This window comes from Rhipicephalus sanguineus, chromosome 9 (assembly GCF_013339695.2).
Source record: "Rhipicephalus sanguineus isolate Rsan-2018 chromosome 9, BIME_Rsan_1.4, whole genome shotgun sequence".
In the NCBI taxonomy this organism is placed as follows: domain Eukaryota; kingdom Metazoa; phylum Arthropoda; class Arachnida; order Ixodida; family Ixodidae; genus Rhipicephalus; species Rhipicephalus sanguineus.
Window position 1 is genome coordinate 16,602,360 of NC_051184.2, and position 18,314 is coordinate 16,620,673.

At 44.5% G+C, this 18,314-nt stretch overlaps 1 protein-coding gene across 1 annotated transcript; it reads left to right on the forward strand.

Moving 5' to 3' along the window:
- Positions 1–7,992: 7,992 nt before the first annotated feature.
- LOC119404653 (uncharacterized) lies at positions 7,993–15,917 on the forward strand. Its single transcript, XM_037671242.2, has 4 exons — positions 7,993–8,217; positions 9,674–9,781; positions 13,242–13,417; positions 15,518–15,917. The coding sequence occupies exons 1-4, from the start codon at positions 8,130–8,132 to the stop codon at positions 15,596–15,598; spliced, it is 453 nt and encodes a 150-aa protein (XP_037527170.1). The 5' UTR covers positions 7,993–8,129; the 3' UTR covers positions 15,599–15,917.
- The last annotated feature ends 2,397 nt before the right edge of the window (positions 15,918–18,314 follow it).

The window sequence follows — 18,314 nt, forward strand, 5'->3', positions numbered from 1 at the left end:
CAATTTTTCACGTTAAGAAGCGGAGCAGAAAATTCTGCGGCCGTGTCGTTTCATATTCCGTGCAATGCAAGAATTCGCGGAACAGATGAATAGAGTTTGTAGGGGCGGCAAGTTCTCCAAGGACAAAAAGAATTAAGAAGCCATAAAACTGATAGCTGGGCGAGTTGGTATGAATTCATGTTTGAAACTTTTTTAGCGCGCACAAAAGACGAGGACACAGAAAGAAGGTCCAAACGAGCGCTTACTCATTTATTTTTTGAAAGGGATTAAACATATAAGCACAAATAATCATCACAAAGCATACGCGTAGCAAGTCATGAGGCATATTAGCAGAATGCAACAAGTTAACCACAGTTCAAAAAAGTCATTTCTTTATCAGTAAGCGCCACCGATGGTTGACTGATACACGTTTTCCCACATCTACTTTTATGGAAAGCTTCCGTGACTTCACGTGTAAGTTTATCACTATGAGCGAACAAAATGTCCGTGTCACTGGAAACAGGATTACAATTACAGGACATGACTTACAATGATTGGACAAGTGCGAAAAGGTTTCTTTCCCCAGAGAACTTTTATGTTCTTTTAGACGTGTATTGATGCAGCGACTTGTTTGTCCTATATACATATTTCCACAAGTTAGCGGTGTCCGATAAACAACCCCTTTTCTGCACCTTATGAACTTAGAGCCTTCTTTCAGCCCACAAGTAAACATTTTCTCCTTTAAGTTATACTTTTTGCAACTGCCTGGCACAACTGTTGCACTATTATAGGAGCGCTCAAAACAACATCAATGTTATACCTGCTGCCAACATTCTTCAAGGCATGAGAAAAATGATGAACGTAGGGCACAACTGCAGAGCGCTTTTTGACCCTTTTCAGACTGTTCCTTGAAGATGAATGCACACCCTTTACTCTGCGTATCAGTTTTTCAACCGCTCTGGTGATAACCAGTTCTGGGAAACACGCTGAAGTTAACCAACCTACTTGTTTAGAAAAATTATCTTTCATTCAGTGCAGCAGGACTTCACTATAGCGCCTTTGAGACACGGCACTGTTATTCCGTTTTTTACGATTTTTGAATGCCCCGTCTTGTAGTGGAGTAAGGGTTTTTCTGATCTAAGGCTGTACATCCAGCACACGTGGTTGGGTGAAATGCGCAATGATAGGTCTAGAAACTGTAGTTGTTCGTCTTTTGCTACCTCATGCGTGCACTTGAGACCCAGGCCACATTCACGAAACGCTTTTAATACATTCGCCGTGTCAAGCACATAATCAGCCCCATCAAATATAACCAAAAAATCATCAACAAAACGGAAGATTCTTTTTGCCAGACCGTGTTCATCACGATGAATTTTCTGGTCCACTCGTGCTAGAAAAATATTACTTAGTAAAGGAGCTACCCGACAAAAGTAGAATTCAGGCAAAAGAGCAGTATTTCCATAAAAATTTCCACTGAAATTCTGCATTCGTTCCTAAACTTGATTTAATCATTATCTTCATTGTCTTTTTTGAAATGTGGTTAACTTGTAGCATTCTGCTAATATGTCTCATGACTTGCTCCTCGCATGCTTTGTGATGATTATTTGTGCTTATATATTTAGTCCCTTTCAAAAAATAAACCAGTTGTGAGCAAACGCTCGTTTGTACCTTCTTTCTGTGTCCTCGTCTTTTGTGCGCGCTAAAAAAGTTTCAAACATAAATTGAGAAGCCACTGCACTCTTTGAAGATGCACGACCAGCGAAGCAGTTTAGCACATGACAGAGGTGACAACCACAGCCGTTCACACGCCCCGTAACGAAATCCGAAATGTCTGACCAGAAAGTAACGCTTGAATTTAGCGTGTGCCCCCTTTAGTTTAGTGTGTGCTCCCCTGATCTGTATAGCTGCATTGTTATCGGTAGGTCTAGGGATCGGCTCACACGGGAGATAAAAGAAGCCGAAGCTATAAAAGAATTAGGACACTTGTGTGTAAGCTCGTCATCGATTTCCTTCTCGGAAAAGGAGATGACCTTCCTTGGTTTAAGAACACGTGCAAGATGAGTTGTGCTTTCTCGCGGATGTATAAAATGGGTGTGATTGGCATGAAATAAACAGTTGGAAGTTTAGCGCCTACCCATCTCTACGTCTGTGTCCTGTCCCTTTCTTTTATGTGCCGCGCTAATACACGCTACGTTCATGGATGACCAACTCGCCCGATCAGCAACCCTTCCGGGCCCCCTTTAAAGTTTTCCACTTTAGCAGCATGCGTCTTTTTGCCGCGACATGCGTCGTATTGTCTTATGTGTGACACACACGTTGGTGTTTGACGCTCGTGTGTAACCTACATTTTTAGTGGACCAGTGGTGAGTAGTGGGTTTAGCGAAATTTCTGTGGCCCGTACGTTTCTGCTCGCTAACAAACAAAGTAGTCTGGCCATATGCAGCTTCTTTGTAAAAGAGAAAGTACAGCTGTCTGAGAACGCGCTGCCCGCAATAGATGCAGGAACCAACAGAAGTGGGTGTGGTCCATAGGGTGACATTTTTGGTGAAGGGGTGTACGAAGGAGTGATATACACATAGTGAAGCGCAACGATTGCACGGACGGAGAATGGCTACAGCACATGCGCCATCCCTATTGTTCCTATTGTGTTCGTTGCGCTTTACTAGCAGTATACATGTCACACAGGGGCGTAGGCAGGCATTTTTTTTTTTTTTTCGTGTGGCGCGCGCGCCCAGTACGCCCGTATGCACGCGCGATTGTATGATCGTGTGTGTGTTTGCATGTGTGCGCTTATGTATACACATACAAAATACAAAAGAAATTTTGGGTGGCGGTAACGGTTGGGGGGGGGATTGAAATTTTTGCATCACACCCTTGGCTAAGCCACTGATGTCAAAATAACAAGGTCAAGTTTCAATCAGCTCTTCACAAGTACTTCTTATTGGGTACGTAGAACCGCTGGGAATATCGAGGCGTGCAATCAGACGAAATTCATACTACACTCTAGAAACAGTCGCGCCCACAACAATTGGCGCCAGCTTTCCTTGCTCTGACGCAGCGCCCGGTAATATACTTCGGAGTCCCAAACGGCACGCGCGCTATCAGCGTGGCAGAGCATTTGTGAAAGGAAAGCAGTGAGCGCCGAGCTTTCGAAACAGGACACGATAGAGAATCATATGACGATTCCCGTAGTCTGACAAAGAGTAACTGTGTTGATCACTTTAAAGGGAAGCTGAAGCAGTTAAAAAAATACCTTGGTGTGTGTAATCGCAGTTCGACCCCTGCTGAGCTTGAAAACCGATGTGATAGTTCTCAAAAGTAAATGCAAATAGCATTTTTTGGCAAAAAACAGCTGCTCCGGCCGCAGGGCTTCTTCAGATGCTGAGCGAACGCGGTGATGTAATCTTCTTCATGGCTCGTCATCTGCAACAGCAGCACTGTTAGAGCGTGGCATCCGCGGTTAGCTCCCTTAACGGCACGGACGGAGCTAGGTGATGTTGCAGCAGGCAGGGTTAGCCTGGCCTACATGTCCGGCAACTGTTCCGCCGGAGCATCTCCTGAATTGTAGGGGTCTGTCACCACGTTATGCACAGCCCAGTGTCTCGCAAAAAGGCCATCAAAAATCGCTGCTCGCTCATCCTCGCAACATCTTCAAATGTCCGGTGTCTATGACAACCCCTTTGCAAGCTGCGGACCATGGCTGCTCTTTCCCTATCAAACTGCGGGCAAAGCCAAATAAAACGTTCGATGTCACCGAGGTGAGCGCAAGAGGCACAAAACGGGAAAGCGCATCGCCCAGTCTTGAATGACCAAGCCGGGGTGTATGCGGAGTCTGTTCTTATCCGGTATAGCAGCTTCCCTTGTTCTCGAGAAAGTCCGTGGATTATACATGCTTGATGTGGAAACTTATGGATCGCCCTGATAATAATAATAATAATAATAATATCTGGGGTTTAACGTCCCAAAACCAGGATATGATTATGAGAGACGCCGTAGTGGAGGGCTCCGGAAATTTCGACCACCTGGGGTTCTTTAACGTGCACCTAAATCTAAGTACACGGGCCTCGAACATTTCCGCCTCCATCGAAAATGCAGCCGCCGCGGCCGGAATTCAATCCCGCGACCTTCGGGTCAGCAGTCGAGCGCCATAACCACTAGACCACCGTGGTGGGGCAGTGGGTCGCCCTGAAGTGATTGCGTACTACATCTTTGTTGTTCTGGTAATCCTTGGGAGCTCTTACTTTTGGAACACATGTTCGCGCTTCGCGTGCAAGGGATCCAGCCTTTTCATTGCCTTCAATTCCAACGTGGGGTGGTATCCACTGAAACTTTACATTAAAGCTCTTACCGATCAGGTGTTTACTGAGCGCCAGGGATTGTCTTCTGAACTTTTGTTGAGGTAGGCCGCGATCACGGATCACGGAGCTAGTCACAGAGGCCACGGTTGGAGATACGAGACGCTTGTTCAAATTGCGCTCGCCTATCGTCGTTATGGCAGATATTGTAATCCAGCTACAGAACTTTCAGCCTCTTTCGCTGTTTACAGACAAACGCATGCCCTGGACGACTTCCGGTTTTATCCACCGACGAAGCCTACTAGCAGTGGCAGGGAAGAAAAGCCTTGGCGAGTAGCCCACAGATTTTCAACACTTTTCTCTCCATGTTTCGCCAAATATTTCAAATAAGTATTTTTCTAAGCTCTACAAAACATTATAAGAGCTAACCCTGAATTTAACGTCTTCCTTTACTCAGAAAATGTAAAACGAGGCTTTCGTTACTCCGACACAACAGAAACACACGCTTTTTCGCTTCAGTGTCAGAGACCGATAAATTAAGTGACCAGAAGTTTTTTTGGGCAGCTATTAATGCATTCTTGAAACCGTCTATACTTACTTGAGCCACGTGTACACAAATAGCGTTCTTAGGACCAGTGAGCAGCGGGAACCTTCCGTCGGTGTACAGCGCGGCTCCGCCAAAATTACCGAAGATGACGTAGTTCGTTTCCACGCCCACACTTTCACCGCGCTCGCGTGGGCGTAGCAAGACAGACTTTTCTTTCGCGTATTTTAAAGCTCCTGCTGCAACTACCACGAAAAAAAATATGGCATCGTCGACAATAACGTCGGTCCTTGTTACCACGAAGTTTTACCGCATTCTAAAACCACTTCAGCTCCCCTTTAAGGCAAACAGGGGTAGTTGGGGCGTCTTTCTCGAAAACTGCTTGCTCGCTACTTTACTATCAAGAGTGCCATGTGACTCAGCAGAACTTGTTGCTGGGCTAGTTGGTACATAACTTCGAAGAGAACCTTGACGACTAAGCACCATCAGCTTTTCTTGTGCTTCTTCTTTCTGCTGTTGGTGCTTAGGCGTCTAGGTTTTTCTCCAAGTGCCACGATAGCCATAGGCGTGCGCACAGAGGAGGTGAGGAAGGGGGGGGGGGGGGCAAGAGGGGCGGCCGCACTCCTTATCATCTACAGGGGGGGGCCTCAATTGTGAACCATACCTTTACTTAGCCGGACCTTTCCACGTTATTTTTAATATGCGCTGTTATGTGCACGCATGTTTTTTTTACAATACTGGCGGCCGCTGACCCCTCATCTTGCATTCCAAGAACCGTCAGGGCCATTAAAAAAATTTTTTTAGCGAGCGGCAGTGGTACAGTTTACTTCCCACTTTTACCGCCGGAAAGCCGGGGACCAATGGCAAGCCTTTGTGAGAAGCACGTCATCGCTTAATTTTCAGTTTTTGCATCGTTTGCGGAGCTTCGATAGCGGAGCTCGTTTTCTTTCTCACTCGAACGACGGAGGAGGGGGTGCAGCGGCGAGACTGGGATCCCCTAATGGAGAACCCCGCGCATGCATACGCCGATAGCCGCACTCCGCTCGTAACCAGGAAGTGCCGGGCGTGCGGCGATAACGCAAGGAAAGCATGCAGAAAGACGACCCAAACGCACCCTTTCAAAAATTAGGTCCACTTGTACTGTACACGTTTTTCGGTGCGCTTCAACCTAATTTTTGAAAGATAAACAAACCAACTAGCCCGACTCGCCATCCTGCTCCGAACACGCCCTTTTTGTCCTAGAGTGTAGAGTGTGCAGCACTTTCTAAAAAGCGTGCAATACTCGCATCCGGTACTACGATAGGCGCGCAGCACGTCTGTTCACTGACGGGTGAGTCAGCCGAGTTGCGACACGAAAATCAACGATAAAACAAAGCGGACGTCATTCGACACGAGTCAGCATCGTTGTTCGCCTAACAGACACGCATCTCTCCATACACCTACCCTCGCTTGTGCATGCGCATAATCTGCGCGCGACACGCATGCACAACCAGTCAAAGCCATGCGTCGACAATACAGCTTTCCGCTATTCCTGAAATGGCACGTGCCCTGGCAACGGCAGAGAGCGGGGCCATTCCGTCCCTAAACGCAAATTAAAGTACGCCAGCCGCTCAGTTTTCATTACTCAAACGGATACACGGAATATAGCACGTCCTGATGCAAATCAATAGCTTTCTTTTCCCCGTTGTTTGCTAGCTGCTCGCACCGCACGCTGCTGCAGAGAAAAGCTGCAAATAAAAGCTTTATAGCCAAGCCACTTCACGTCCTGCTCTACCTTTGAACGAAACTACTACATTCAGCGTCATGAGAAGCTGCAGTATTACAGAAACTATAGACCACTTAAGCGCTACAAAACTAGTCTAGCTTTCCGTTAGAAATCTCCGCACGAAAGAGTAAAATTTATGGAATATCGTAAATTGTCAGCCACCTATTGCGTCTACATGCGTATATAATACGGATCAGTAGCGTAGCCAAAATTTTTTTTCGAAGGGGGGAAGAGGGGCTCAACCATACTTTATGTATGTTCGCGCGCATAGGCGTGCGCACAGGGGGGGCAGGGGGGCGCCCCCCCCTAATCACCTAAGAAGGGGGGGGGGCGAAATCTGCCCAATGCAATGACTTAGTAGGGTGGGGGGGGCGCTGCGATGAACCTTTGCCCCCCCCCCCCTGATGGGGAACCCTGCGCACGCCTATGTTCGAGCGTGCGAATGCATATACGCATCCGAAATTGAAAAATTACGGGAGGAGGGGGGAGCTACACCATCCCCGGTGTGTAGCCATTGCGATCAACCATCTTTGGAAAGTATGTCACACGGTTCATCTTGTACGATGAAGTGGTCATTGTTGCATAAGTACATTCTAAATGGATGTGAAACGTTACATAAATTAATTCCTTTACCATGTGCGATTAGGACTGCCGCGCACTGCCAGTCAAGCCGAACCCATGGCTTTGGCAGGCCTCCGTTTATGTATATTTTAATGATTATTCGGAGAATTGTATTATTATTATTATTATTATTATTATTATTATTATTATTATTATTATTATTATTATTATTATTATTATTATTATTATTATTATTATTTCAAGCTTTCACTCACAGGCTCACACCTAGATATGTGGTAACAGAAAAGCAGTTTTACTCAGAAACCGCTGAAATGATTTAGATTAGATTTTTCGTATTTAGAAGAAAACAAAATTTAATTGTAGTGCTTTAGCAGGCAATCTTTTTATTTAGGTTGTTAAATATTTAAACAATATTGATGCAAGATCTCACAATATTACGTACCATGTTCATATTTCTGTATCTCAGCAAAAAAAATATCTCAATTCGTTAAACTTGGCAAATAAGTACAGCTAAGCCTCTACTGACTAATCTTTATTTGAATATACTGCAGCCCGTCGGTGATATCGCGGGAATGGTGTAGAAATGAAGTCAGCAATTTAACACGTGTACTTCGTACACAAACTAAAAGAAGAATCCAATAAAAATCTGATCTCTTCCAACGGCATACAGATTTAATTTTTTCCTTTTCAACCACGACAAACTTGGTCAAAATTGTCGAGCAAGACGAATTCTCCGTCGGTATGTATTCAGATAGGCGCTCCCGGTAGGGGTATCTTTTACTGGGAGAGAGCGTTTGATAGAGACAGGCAGCCGCTTCATGGGACGATGCACGGGAAAGCGACAGCGTGCAGCTGCGCCCCCGTTCGACTATCGGCGATAAGCCCAGGTATATGAGAGCGCGCCGGCCTCTTCTGCCAGGTTTTGTCTCACATACGGACGCCGGTAGACGACGAACTGTTCAGGATGCGTCGCTACTCAATCACATTCCTGCCTCTTCTACTAATGAGTGCCTGCGGAGCGCAGAAGCTCCTCACACTGGAAGAATGCAAAGGTATGTCCACTACGTTTCACTCGCTTTAATTTTTTTTTTCATTTATATTACCCTCAATAGCACAAAGCTTTACAGAAGCCAGTGGGGTACATAAAATAAGAAACAAAAGCGAACAAAATAGCATCAATTTAATAACAAGTACAATATATATGAAGATACTATGTTAGGTTAATACAACTGAATTGCAATGCAGGTACTATGAGAAATACAGAGCAAACAAAATTTAAAAAAATGTATATGCAATATGCATTTTAAGCGTCATCAAGTAAATAATTGTACAAGGTGGAACAAAACAAGTCATGATCTGAAACGGAAATGATGTCGGGGGGAAGGTGGTTCCGGTCTTTGGACGTGCGTGGGACAAAGGAATGATAGAAAGTGTTAGTGCGGCAGCTCGTGACGGGTACCACATGGTCTGAACGAGCTGAGCGCTGAGATGGGGTCGTAACTAATTCAGCTTTCAAAACTAGATGTTTGAATGTCTTATGAAAAAGCATGAGACGAGATGCTTTGCGACGTGATCCAAGTGACTGCAAGAAAAGGGTGCGTCTCATTGACGTGACACTGCTAGTACGATGGTAGTTATATAATATGAAGCGTGCTGCGTTATTCTGTACCATCCATTACCGTCATGGACCAATGCTCGGATTAAGCAGTCCCGCTGTTAAGGGTGTTGCAGGGCCCCTTTAAGAACGCTCTGCTAGGTGCCTTGCCTGGTAGTTGCCCTCTGAAGAAGAGGCCTAATTGGCCTCGACACGTTAGGCCAGTTTTCAATAAAACGAAAAACTAAACTTGGCTGGAAAATCTTTTTTCGTACTACAAATTACACATTCAAAATGTCGAAATTCAAGCTGTAGGATGTTACGGTACGCGGTACACAAGCGTACGCCGCCCTTCTAAATATTGATATAAGTTGTCCGGGATGTAAGCAGATTTAGTTTCAGGCAAACTCCGCGCTATAATGCTTGTAAAACGCAGAAATTCTCTCTTCGAGAACCCTCAAATTCATCCGAATAAGATGTTTAATCAAACCAATAAATGATGAGTGTTCAGAGCTCATTAGGCCAAAATATGCAGCAACTAAATATCGGCGTTTTGTTAAGCAATGAAAGTTACACTAAGAGTGGATACATTCCTCCGACTGCATCTGACAGTGATAGGTGAAAACAAACATATAGATCTGGTAAACTACACTGAGTGCAAAATTACGGATGCAAAAGCGCGCGACATTTAGTTTTAATATCTCTCTTTGTGACGTACTCCTTTTGTTGAATAGATAGCGCAGAAACGAACGAAGGAAAAAAGGACGACGGTATACGGGCGCTCGTCCCGTCGTCTTCTTGTCCTGCGTTCGTTTCTGCGCTATGTATTCTGCTTAAGCGATGAGCAACCAACAAGTCCGAACCTTACCCCTTTCGATATCCTTTTGTTTTACTTTTTAACATTTTTTTCGCAGATGAAAAGAGCCCTGGCTTCAAGAACGTCACCATTTCTCCTTGCGACAAAGATCCATGCGTGATCAAGACTGGCGACAAATACAACGTCACTTTTTACGCGGAAGCGAGTGAGTATCGCTGAACACATGGAAGGCAGGAGAGCCGTCAATGTGTATATATATCATAGATAAGGAAGTTTGAATGTCTTATGAATAGAATAGCGACCTACAGGTATCCACGGCTATTCTTACTAAATAATCGACTCCTTTGTGGGCTTGTTCGTGTGGAATTGTAAGGCCTGCATTGGCACGTGTAAGTGAGAACAAAACGATTAAAGAGGACAAAGTGCCATTTTCTTAATCGTTCGCGCCAATTTACTCGCGCTGCCCAAGAGCTCTTCATACAACATGAATATCTGCAGGGTTCAACAATACTGCCGAAACCTAACCAGTTTAATATAGCGCACAAGCATGAAAATATGTGTACAAGAAATTGTAGTTACATTGGTAGCTGTTTGCAAGGTATCAAGCTCTATGGTGCAACACAGGACATTTTAGAGATACTTTTTAAACAAATGCAAAGAAACAAGTCATGTAACGCAAGGTTGTTTTAAATTCAAATTATACTAGAAACCTCGAAATACACTGATCATATTTGGTGCGCATTTTCAGTGATACAAGACGCTGTCTAGTGCGATACTTATATTTGTCAATTGCTGACACAGCTCCACAGTAGTTTCAATTTTTGGTGAACAAGCTCCAGCTTAAAAATTCGGCAGATCCCACGTACCGTGGGAGTCGATGTTATGCGAAGCACGCGGCGGCAAGGTGACCGTGGCGTAATTGTTTTTACTGGCGAAACGTCACAAAATGACGCTAAAGATTTATATAAATTTTATTCGCACACGTATACGTTGAAGAGCCGCATATGTGTTATATAATCAGTTGTTTACAGTTGGGTAACGCTGCCAACGGCAACGTGAGTATTTCCAACACCAGAAGCGGTAAGCTGATATGAAGTGCTTATACTTGTCCCATAGATGAAGAACACACGCACGTTTCACAAACTTTTGTGAAAGCTTGTGCGAGAACAAGGTCATCAACACCGGTATCAGTGCGCACGAGCAGCTGGTCATGACTTGTTATCGGATCCGGTCATGATCGCGGTGACGAGGGGTCCATGTGTAATGAAGTATGAGGTGTAGTACAGTTGTTGGAATTCGTGGATGCCTCGGCCATTTCGTCGACATATTGTCTGTCGATAGAGCTGGCGACATGTCGGAACCTGAAGTCATCTTTTGCGTTGGTGAGGTATAGGCCATCGAGGCTGGTAGGCCTGGATAGTGCTACGTAGACCAACATCAGTGGATGGCGCTTGTCGTATTCGTAGACTACCTGGGCGTATGTGGCCTACTAGTCTAGTCTACAAAGCGGTTGTCAGTCAGTCTGCCATCATGCTCAGTCATCATGAGGCCATCGCCCAGCCTCGCAAGAGATGAAGAAGACACTGCGTCGTTCTCGCGGACTAAGTGCACGTTACGGTGCGCTGATGTGAATATCATACGGAACTTTCGTTAATGTATCCATCCGGGGTCGAGCAATGCTTCGATATAGCTTGCTGCTTCATAAGAATACAAATGTATGTTTATTAGTGCTATAAAACAGAGTCAACACTGGAACCACGGACGTTAATCTGATATGACGCCTGTATCGTAGGAGTACAGATCGTAGGAATATCATGTAGTGTTTATTGCTTGCTTGCAAAATCAGAAAGCAAGCATCGCAACCACAATTGACGTTGCACCGATTATTACGCCTGCATAGGCTGTTTTTCCAAAGCAGTTTAGAGCCATGGCGTGGCTCTGTGGTAGAATACCTGATTGCCACGCAGACTGCTTGGGTTCGATTCCTGCTGGGATCCCAGTTTTCAATCTTTCCATTTGTCGGGTCAACGCTAACGATGTCGGTTTTTATTAACGCTCTCGCATTTAAGTTACCAATGTCTGTTCTCGCCGTTCCTGATTAGATATAAACTGTCAATCACCTGTGGCGCATACCCGTACACCGGGGCCCGTGGTAAACGGGTATGTGCCACACGTGTCTGGAGGAAAGGGTTTGACGACGTACAGGACAGGATTTTCACGTTTTTCATGTCATGACTAGACAGTCAAATTCGCCAAATCCTCTTACCCTCCCACGCCAATTTTGGTCTACACCAAGTTAAAGAGGCGATCATGAGAGCACCCAGACGTAGGCGGATAGATAGATAGATAGATACGTAGATAGAAACGCTCAAAGTGCCAGAGGTTCGCTAAGAAATGCTTCGCATTTAAAAGAAAATGTAGTTCGAATCCTGCGCTAATCCCGTTTTGAGCAGCGAATGGTGATTATGGTGTCAGGGGCGTAGCCAGAAATCTTTTTCGGGGGGAGGGGGGGGAGGTTCTACAATACTTCATGTATGTTCGTGCGTGCGTTTGTATGTGCGCGTGTATATATACGCAAGCAAAACTGAAAAATTTGGGGGGGGTTTGAACCCCCCCCCCCCCTGGCTAAGCCCCTGAATAGTGTAGTTCTAAATCCTGCGCTTATACACGTGTGACTTGCATGTAGCAACTAATTTACGCTTATTTCCTTATTGACTGTTAATTTCACACTGAGCATTGTGTCATTTTGGTGGGATTGTGGGTTTACAGTTGGCAGGCGCCTTGTCAGGCTCTTATGTCTTTTCGCCGGTCCCCTAGGCAAATTGTACCTTTTTTTTCTGCTTTTTGCCTGAAATAAACTATAAACGTCTATAAATGCAGCTCCACTACCGTCAAACCTGAGGAAGTGCGTAACACGGGCAGCCAGCGATTCCCGTTGCGCTATTGTTAAGTCTCTGTTAGTCGCCGGGGCGCCGGAGAAGCGCAGGCGGGAGGAGCAATAGCGCGCTCGGGGAGGCCCTCTTTACGCGGTTTGGGTGTAAGCCGCATGTTTCCGAAGCGTTATTAGCAACTTTAAGTTAATTATTGCGATTACTTCCGGGTTATTTATGTTAGTTATATCATTTTAGACCTTGTTCGTTAATTTTACCTCGGTTTTGAGCATTTCTAGCCTTGTTTTAGGCCTGTATTGACCACTTGATTTTGGTGGTGATCACGCCACATGCGATCTATGGAGGCGACAAGCCGGGCCCCTAAAGTGCCACGCACTTTACATCGGCGTTATATGTCATGTTGCAAGTGATGCTTCGTACGTACGTCGAGTGTTCTGAATAGACCTACTGAGTCTGAAGCTACCGGGGAGTGTGTTACTACACACAGAAATAAAACTTAAGTTCTGGGGCCTGAACCAACCATACTCTGATTTCGATTAACATGCACGTCGTAGTGGGGCGTTCCGTATTAATTTTGATTACACAGGATGGCTAAATGCTAAGTATTCACCGTCGTTTTCCTGCAATCTCAACACGATGCCTGAGTTTTCTATCACTTTTTTTTCGCCTTCTATTTGTCAGTGGCCGCGACTTCTTCAGTGTCTGCTCATGTTTCGAACAACTATATTGTACGTCTGTACAGAACATTTATATAATCGCGCCATGACGACGCAGCTGACGACGCAGACTACCTGATGGTGACCACGCTGGACCAGCAGCACACCGACACGACCAACGTTCAGTCTGCGCACTCGATAAGCTGTCACTTCCTCGACATTCCTTGCAACGTGACCAAGGGAGAGGTGTTCCGAGGATCGGTGACACTCAGAATACTCAGTGCATTCGTTCCCGTAAGTCTCTGGTCGCATTACTGAGGAGCTCTGTTTGATAAAGGGTGAAGCTAAGAACATAGGAAGGAAATGTTCTCATCATAAAATAAGATAAGAAGTGCAAAAACGGACAAAAAAGGAGAGAACAAGACAACACAAACGCCGACTGTCAAATGAAAGTGCGCACTGCGACGGAAAAGAACGTAGACACGAAAGCTCATCTGCGCATGCGCCGGCATGGTAGCGCCACCAGTCAGTCCGGCGCACATGGGAATCTAGGCAACTTAGATAAAGCCTGAGCGTGTTATCTGCTTAGAACCCCCCGTGTGGCGAATTGGCAGGTGGCGCTACCACGCCGGCGCAAGATCATATGAGTTTTGTGCCCACTTCTCGTTCTCTTCTCTTGTATGACCTTACCTCATGATGAATACTTACCAACCGATAGCGTAGCCAGAAATTTTTACCGGTGGGGGTGGGGGGGGGGGGGGGGGGGGGGTTCAACTATATGCTTGTTCGTGCGTGTGTTTGCATGTGTGCGTTTATATTAACACATGACAATTTGAAAATTTTCGGGGGGGGGGGGGGGCACGCCAGTGTTCAGCTTTCTGCTGTTCTTTCTCTTAACGTTGGTGTTCAGTACCGTCGAATCGCTCACAACTGCTGTTCACTCCAAAGGCATGGAATACCAGCGAGACTTGTTTAATGCAAGCTGTTCACCCGCACATTTCCTCGTGGTCTCCAATATACAAATCAACCATATTGTGCGTGGGCGGCCACGTTTTCCCTTACTTTCTGTTTGGCCAGAATTAATGTTCGCTCCAGTGAACTGGTAGTTCGGGTGATACGACCACAATGAGTAAGCTTTAGTTTCAATACCATCGCTGCCAAAGAACCTTCGGAACTGATCCCTCATATGGCCGAGATATTTGTTCATTTGGCAGTACATGGTATCATCAAAATGACTACGAATGCCTTCAAGAACTGGAGCACGCAACTGTTATCCACCCATAACTGTTCGCCGTGCGGAGTCCACCGCTAAATTTTTACATATGCTTTCGCAGACCTCGCATACATTACCCATGCGTTGCCCAGCATCTATGCCAAGAACAAGTGTCTAAAGCTCAGGAGCGGACCTCTGTGGACCTAAGTGACTAACAGTGGTGTCAATATGCGCTCTCGGATAAGTGACACTCTTTGCTTTGACTAGGCGTCAAACCGGACGCGCGTCTGGTTAACCTCCCCGCCTTTCTCGTTCCCGTCTTCATAACCACCATGGCTCATAACAATATAGCTTTCTTTATTTCCTATATCTACGACTCTCACCCATAAATCACCACGACAATAAACAGAACGTTGACCAGACTAATCTAAGTATTGAGCCGACACCTTTGTCCTTCATAATATTTGCGACTTTCTAAAATCAACGAACTTGTGAAAAGGTTTACGTACTTCCTGTCTCAAATTACTGCATGAGCGAAATCTCTAATTGAATCCTTGCTTTCTTGGTTGTTTTTAAGATAACTCGCAAGCAGTATAGCAGGCCGGACGTTCGTCTGGTTAACCACACTACCTTAAACAATTTTGGTCTCTATTTCTCTTTCTTTTCGGTCTCATTCGACATCAATTGTTTATACGTGCTTTTGTTTTCTTAATGCGATAGCATAACAGGCGTACATCACTCACTTTGTACGCAACCGTCTGATATAAAAGTTGGGCCAATACTGAAGGCATGCAACAGCGTCTCATAGCACTCGCTGTCACGAGGTAAGAATACAAGAAAATGGTACGTCGTATTCTCAATGCAACTCATCTATATGAGTAATTTACAGAGAAAAAAAAGGCAAAGTCCATGTTATTTCTAGTTTTACGTTGTTACTTAACTGTATGAACGCAAAGTGCATGAAAACCGTGCCAGCACTGCGTGTCGTCTGCATATCTTAAGCGATAATCAGTTATTCTGTGAAGGAAGCAAAGCTAGCTTTTTTTTTTATTGAATCTTATGAGCATAATACGCCAACTTGAATAAAATCTTATTAGTGAGATTTTTCGACCGTATTTTCATTTATCATAGAACCACCCGTGAGTTACTATCTCTGTCTTTTGTTTTTTTTTTTTCATCAGGGCAACGTGACCTATGAGCTTGAAGTAGGCAACGACAAGGCAACTTTCGCATGCGGAGTCACCAAGCTGATCGTCGAATGAACGTGCTGAAGACGAGTCGCTCGGCAAAGAAAAAAAAAAAAAACACGCAAAATGAGTCTGCCGTGCTTACAGGAATTGGCTGCTGCAAGACTTTTTTTTTCCGCAGGACGAGCTGCCGCTGCTTTCCTCCATCATGTTGTGACGGTAGAATCAGCGACCCGAAACCATCGCGTACTTCTAATGCTCTGTCCTCTATCTAGCAACAGAAATTTTCGCTATATGTAAACAATTTATTAAACGCATCGCAGTATGCACTCGTTTATGTAACCTTGCTTGGCGTCGCAATTCTGAAGTAATAAATACAGCAGAATTGAATATATTGAGGCCTACAAGCTTTTTTTTTTCTTATACAAAGAGATTGTTGGAAAACTGAAAACCAATGTTACTGACTCTGCATTACGGAACGAAGTTTATACAACAGAATAAATCGTGGAGATGGAGTTGCGCATTTTTTCGTGCATGAATTTTCCATCAGACAGAGCTAACAAATACTGACCGACACTAAACGGCCCTCTCTTGCCTGCGTAAATAGAGCGTTTTATCAAGTTACTACGGAAATCCTTTCTCGCTCGTTACGCATTTGCCGCTCCTAGTTCCAGTGAAGGCACTCCACAAATGCTTTCTTCAAAAATTACTTTGGTGTTGTCGTGCCTCATTGTTGCCTCTCAGCCTACACATTGTTAACGAGGGACCTGTCCTTCGGGGGACACACTGTCACTAGGAGGGGCTAAAGCACAACGAGCGAGAAAGGAGAAACGGTACGGTATTACCGTAACTTGCTAAAAGACTAACACCGTACCGTATTTCTGTACGGTATCACCGTAACTTGCTAAAACGCACTATTGCCATGGTCACGCAGACAGCGCTGCGGCACACATCGGAAAGAACTGACGCACGTGGCACAGCTGCTCGTGTCGGGAACAAAAACAAAAAAAGAAAGCGAGAGGATGACGTCACACGATGTGTATGTGACAAAATATATTTGCCGAGGAATCCACTCCTACACCAGCACAAGTCTCTACGTGACGCACCTGCGCACCGCGGTATTCGCGCAAGCACATGGACAGACCTTTTACTTTTTTTTCTCGTTTACGTAACATCAGTGCAAGTGATATATAATGGACTTTTTTTTAAAGCAATACAGAATTAGAGTTGTCTGTATCAGATAGCGTAATTGTTGTCGTTGAGCCCGACTATATTACTCTAAGCGGCACCCATTACATGCGCGAGAAATCCAAACACATAATAAGCTCCACTTGCTCGACTGTCCCAAGCACATCAAACTGACTCGAACAGGAACTCCACTTTTTGGGCTCAGAGCGAACGCTCTCATCAGCGAAAATACTAGACTGATGCACATCACGGATAAGTCACAGGGCAATGAAGGTGCTTCAACGTTTTCTTTCTAAAATTTTTTTTATGACAATAATATTTGTGATGAGTATTGAGCGAAGTACATCGAAAGTGTGCACCGCGCTTGTATCTGTGCTCTGTTAAAGCGAGGACCTTTGAACTCAATAAATGTAGGACTGTATATTTGTATTTATATTATTTTCTGTCTCCTAATTTCTTTTTAATTTTTTTCATTTTTTATTTTAATAACAAAGTGCAAAGGGGTAGCCATCGCCAAGCAATGGCGACAACTCCTTTACTTAGGGATTTTCAACATAACACAAGCAATAAGGTTTTCGTTCGCAAGCTTTGCGACTAACTACATGGGTGTTCTATAGCTACTTCCGCGTTGATTGCCTGAAACGGTGTTTTCTTAAAAAAGAAACTTAACTTGAACAACAGTGCATTTCTAACGCAGGAATTTCATAGCGCACATGTCGAAATCCGCGCCGCACTCAGATTGCCTTTTATGTGGACATGCTTTGCAAACTCGGCGACTTAAATTAATCACTCGAACTATGTATCCCAAAGTAATTGTTTCCTATAGTAATCCTAGAGTAACTGTCCTATGTATCTTAAGGTAATTATGTAACCTAAAGTAAGTTAAAAGCTAACTAAATAATTTATGGTGTTCAGTCGATTGTTTTTTGTACAGGTAATGTACGCCGCGTGGAGTGGTCAAGCTCAATAACTACATTAAGGTATTTGCGAGAACTGTTTCCAAAAATTCTGCGCTGTTTAGATACATCGTATAATTATACCAAGAACGCTGAAGATTCGCATATTGTGGTAGACGATTGCCGACCATATCTCAGCAAGAATGAAAATAAAATCACTGGCTAGAATTAACGGAGATGAGTTATAGGAACGCTGGCGTTCGCAGCTTCTCAGTCTTTAGTTTTATTGATTACAGCATATAATTACCGGCTTAAAGAATCTCGAATTCAGATTGACAAAATTAGTAGACACTTTTTGGCTCACGACAAGTGCTTTTCGTTATGGGTACTTATTTCTCCGCTTTCCGATTGTTTATGCATTGGAGACGATGTGAAACCGCGCTTATACTTTCATGACAGAGATATCCTATAATCCCCTTTTCGCTATAATTATGTTTGTCATAGTACCTCCAGTCATATCTGCGGGCTTTCATCATTTCGTTATAGCGTATCAATGTTAAAACACACACGAGAAAGACACCACAGTGTAGATTCTTTTTTAATAGGTGAGTAAACCTTCCGGGGCATTTTTTTAATGTACCCTGATAAAGGATACTTGAAAAAATACCACGCCCCGGGTATATCTCAACCTTTAGCAGAGCGACAAC

Excerpts from the sequence above, each read along its gene's own strand:
- LOC119404653 (XM_037671242.2), top strand. The coding sequence starts at position 8,130 with ATGCGTCGCTACTCAATCACATTCCTGCCTCTTCTACTAATGAGTGCC. Across the intron at positions 9,782-13,241 it reads CACTTTTTACGCGGAAGCGA|CTGACGACGCAGACTACCTG; the intron begins GTGAGTATCGCT and ends ATGACGACGCAG. Across the intron at positions 13,418-15,517 it reads TACTCAGTGCATTCGTTCCC|GGCAACGTGACCTATGAGCT; the intron begins GTAAGTCTCTGG and ends TTTTTTCATCAG.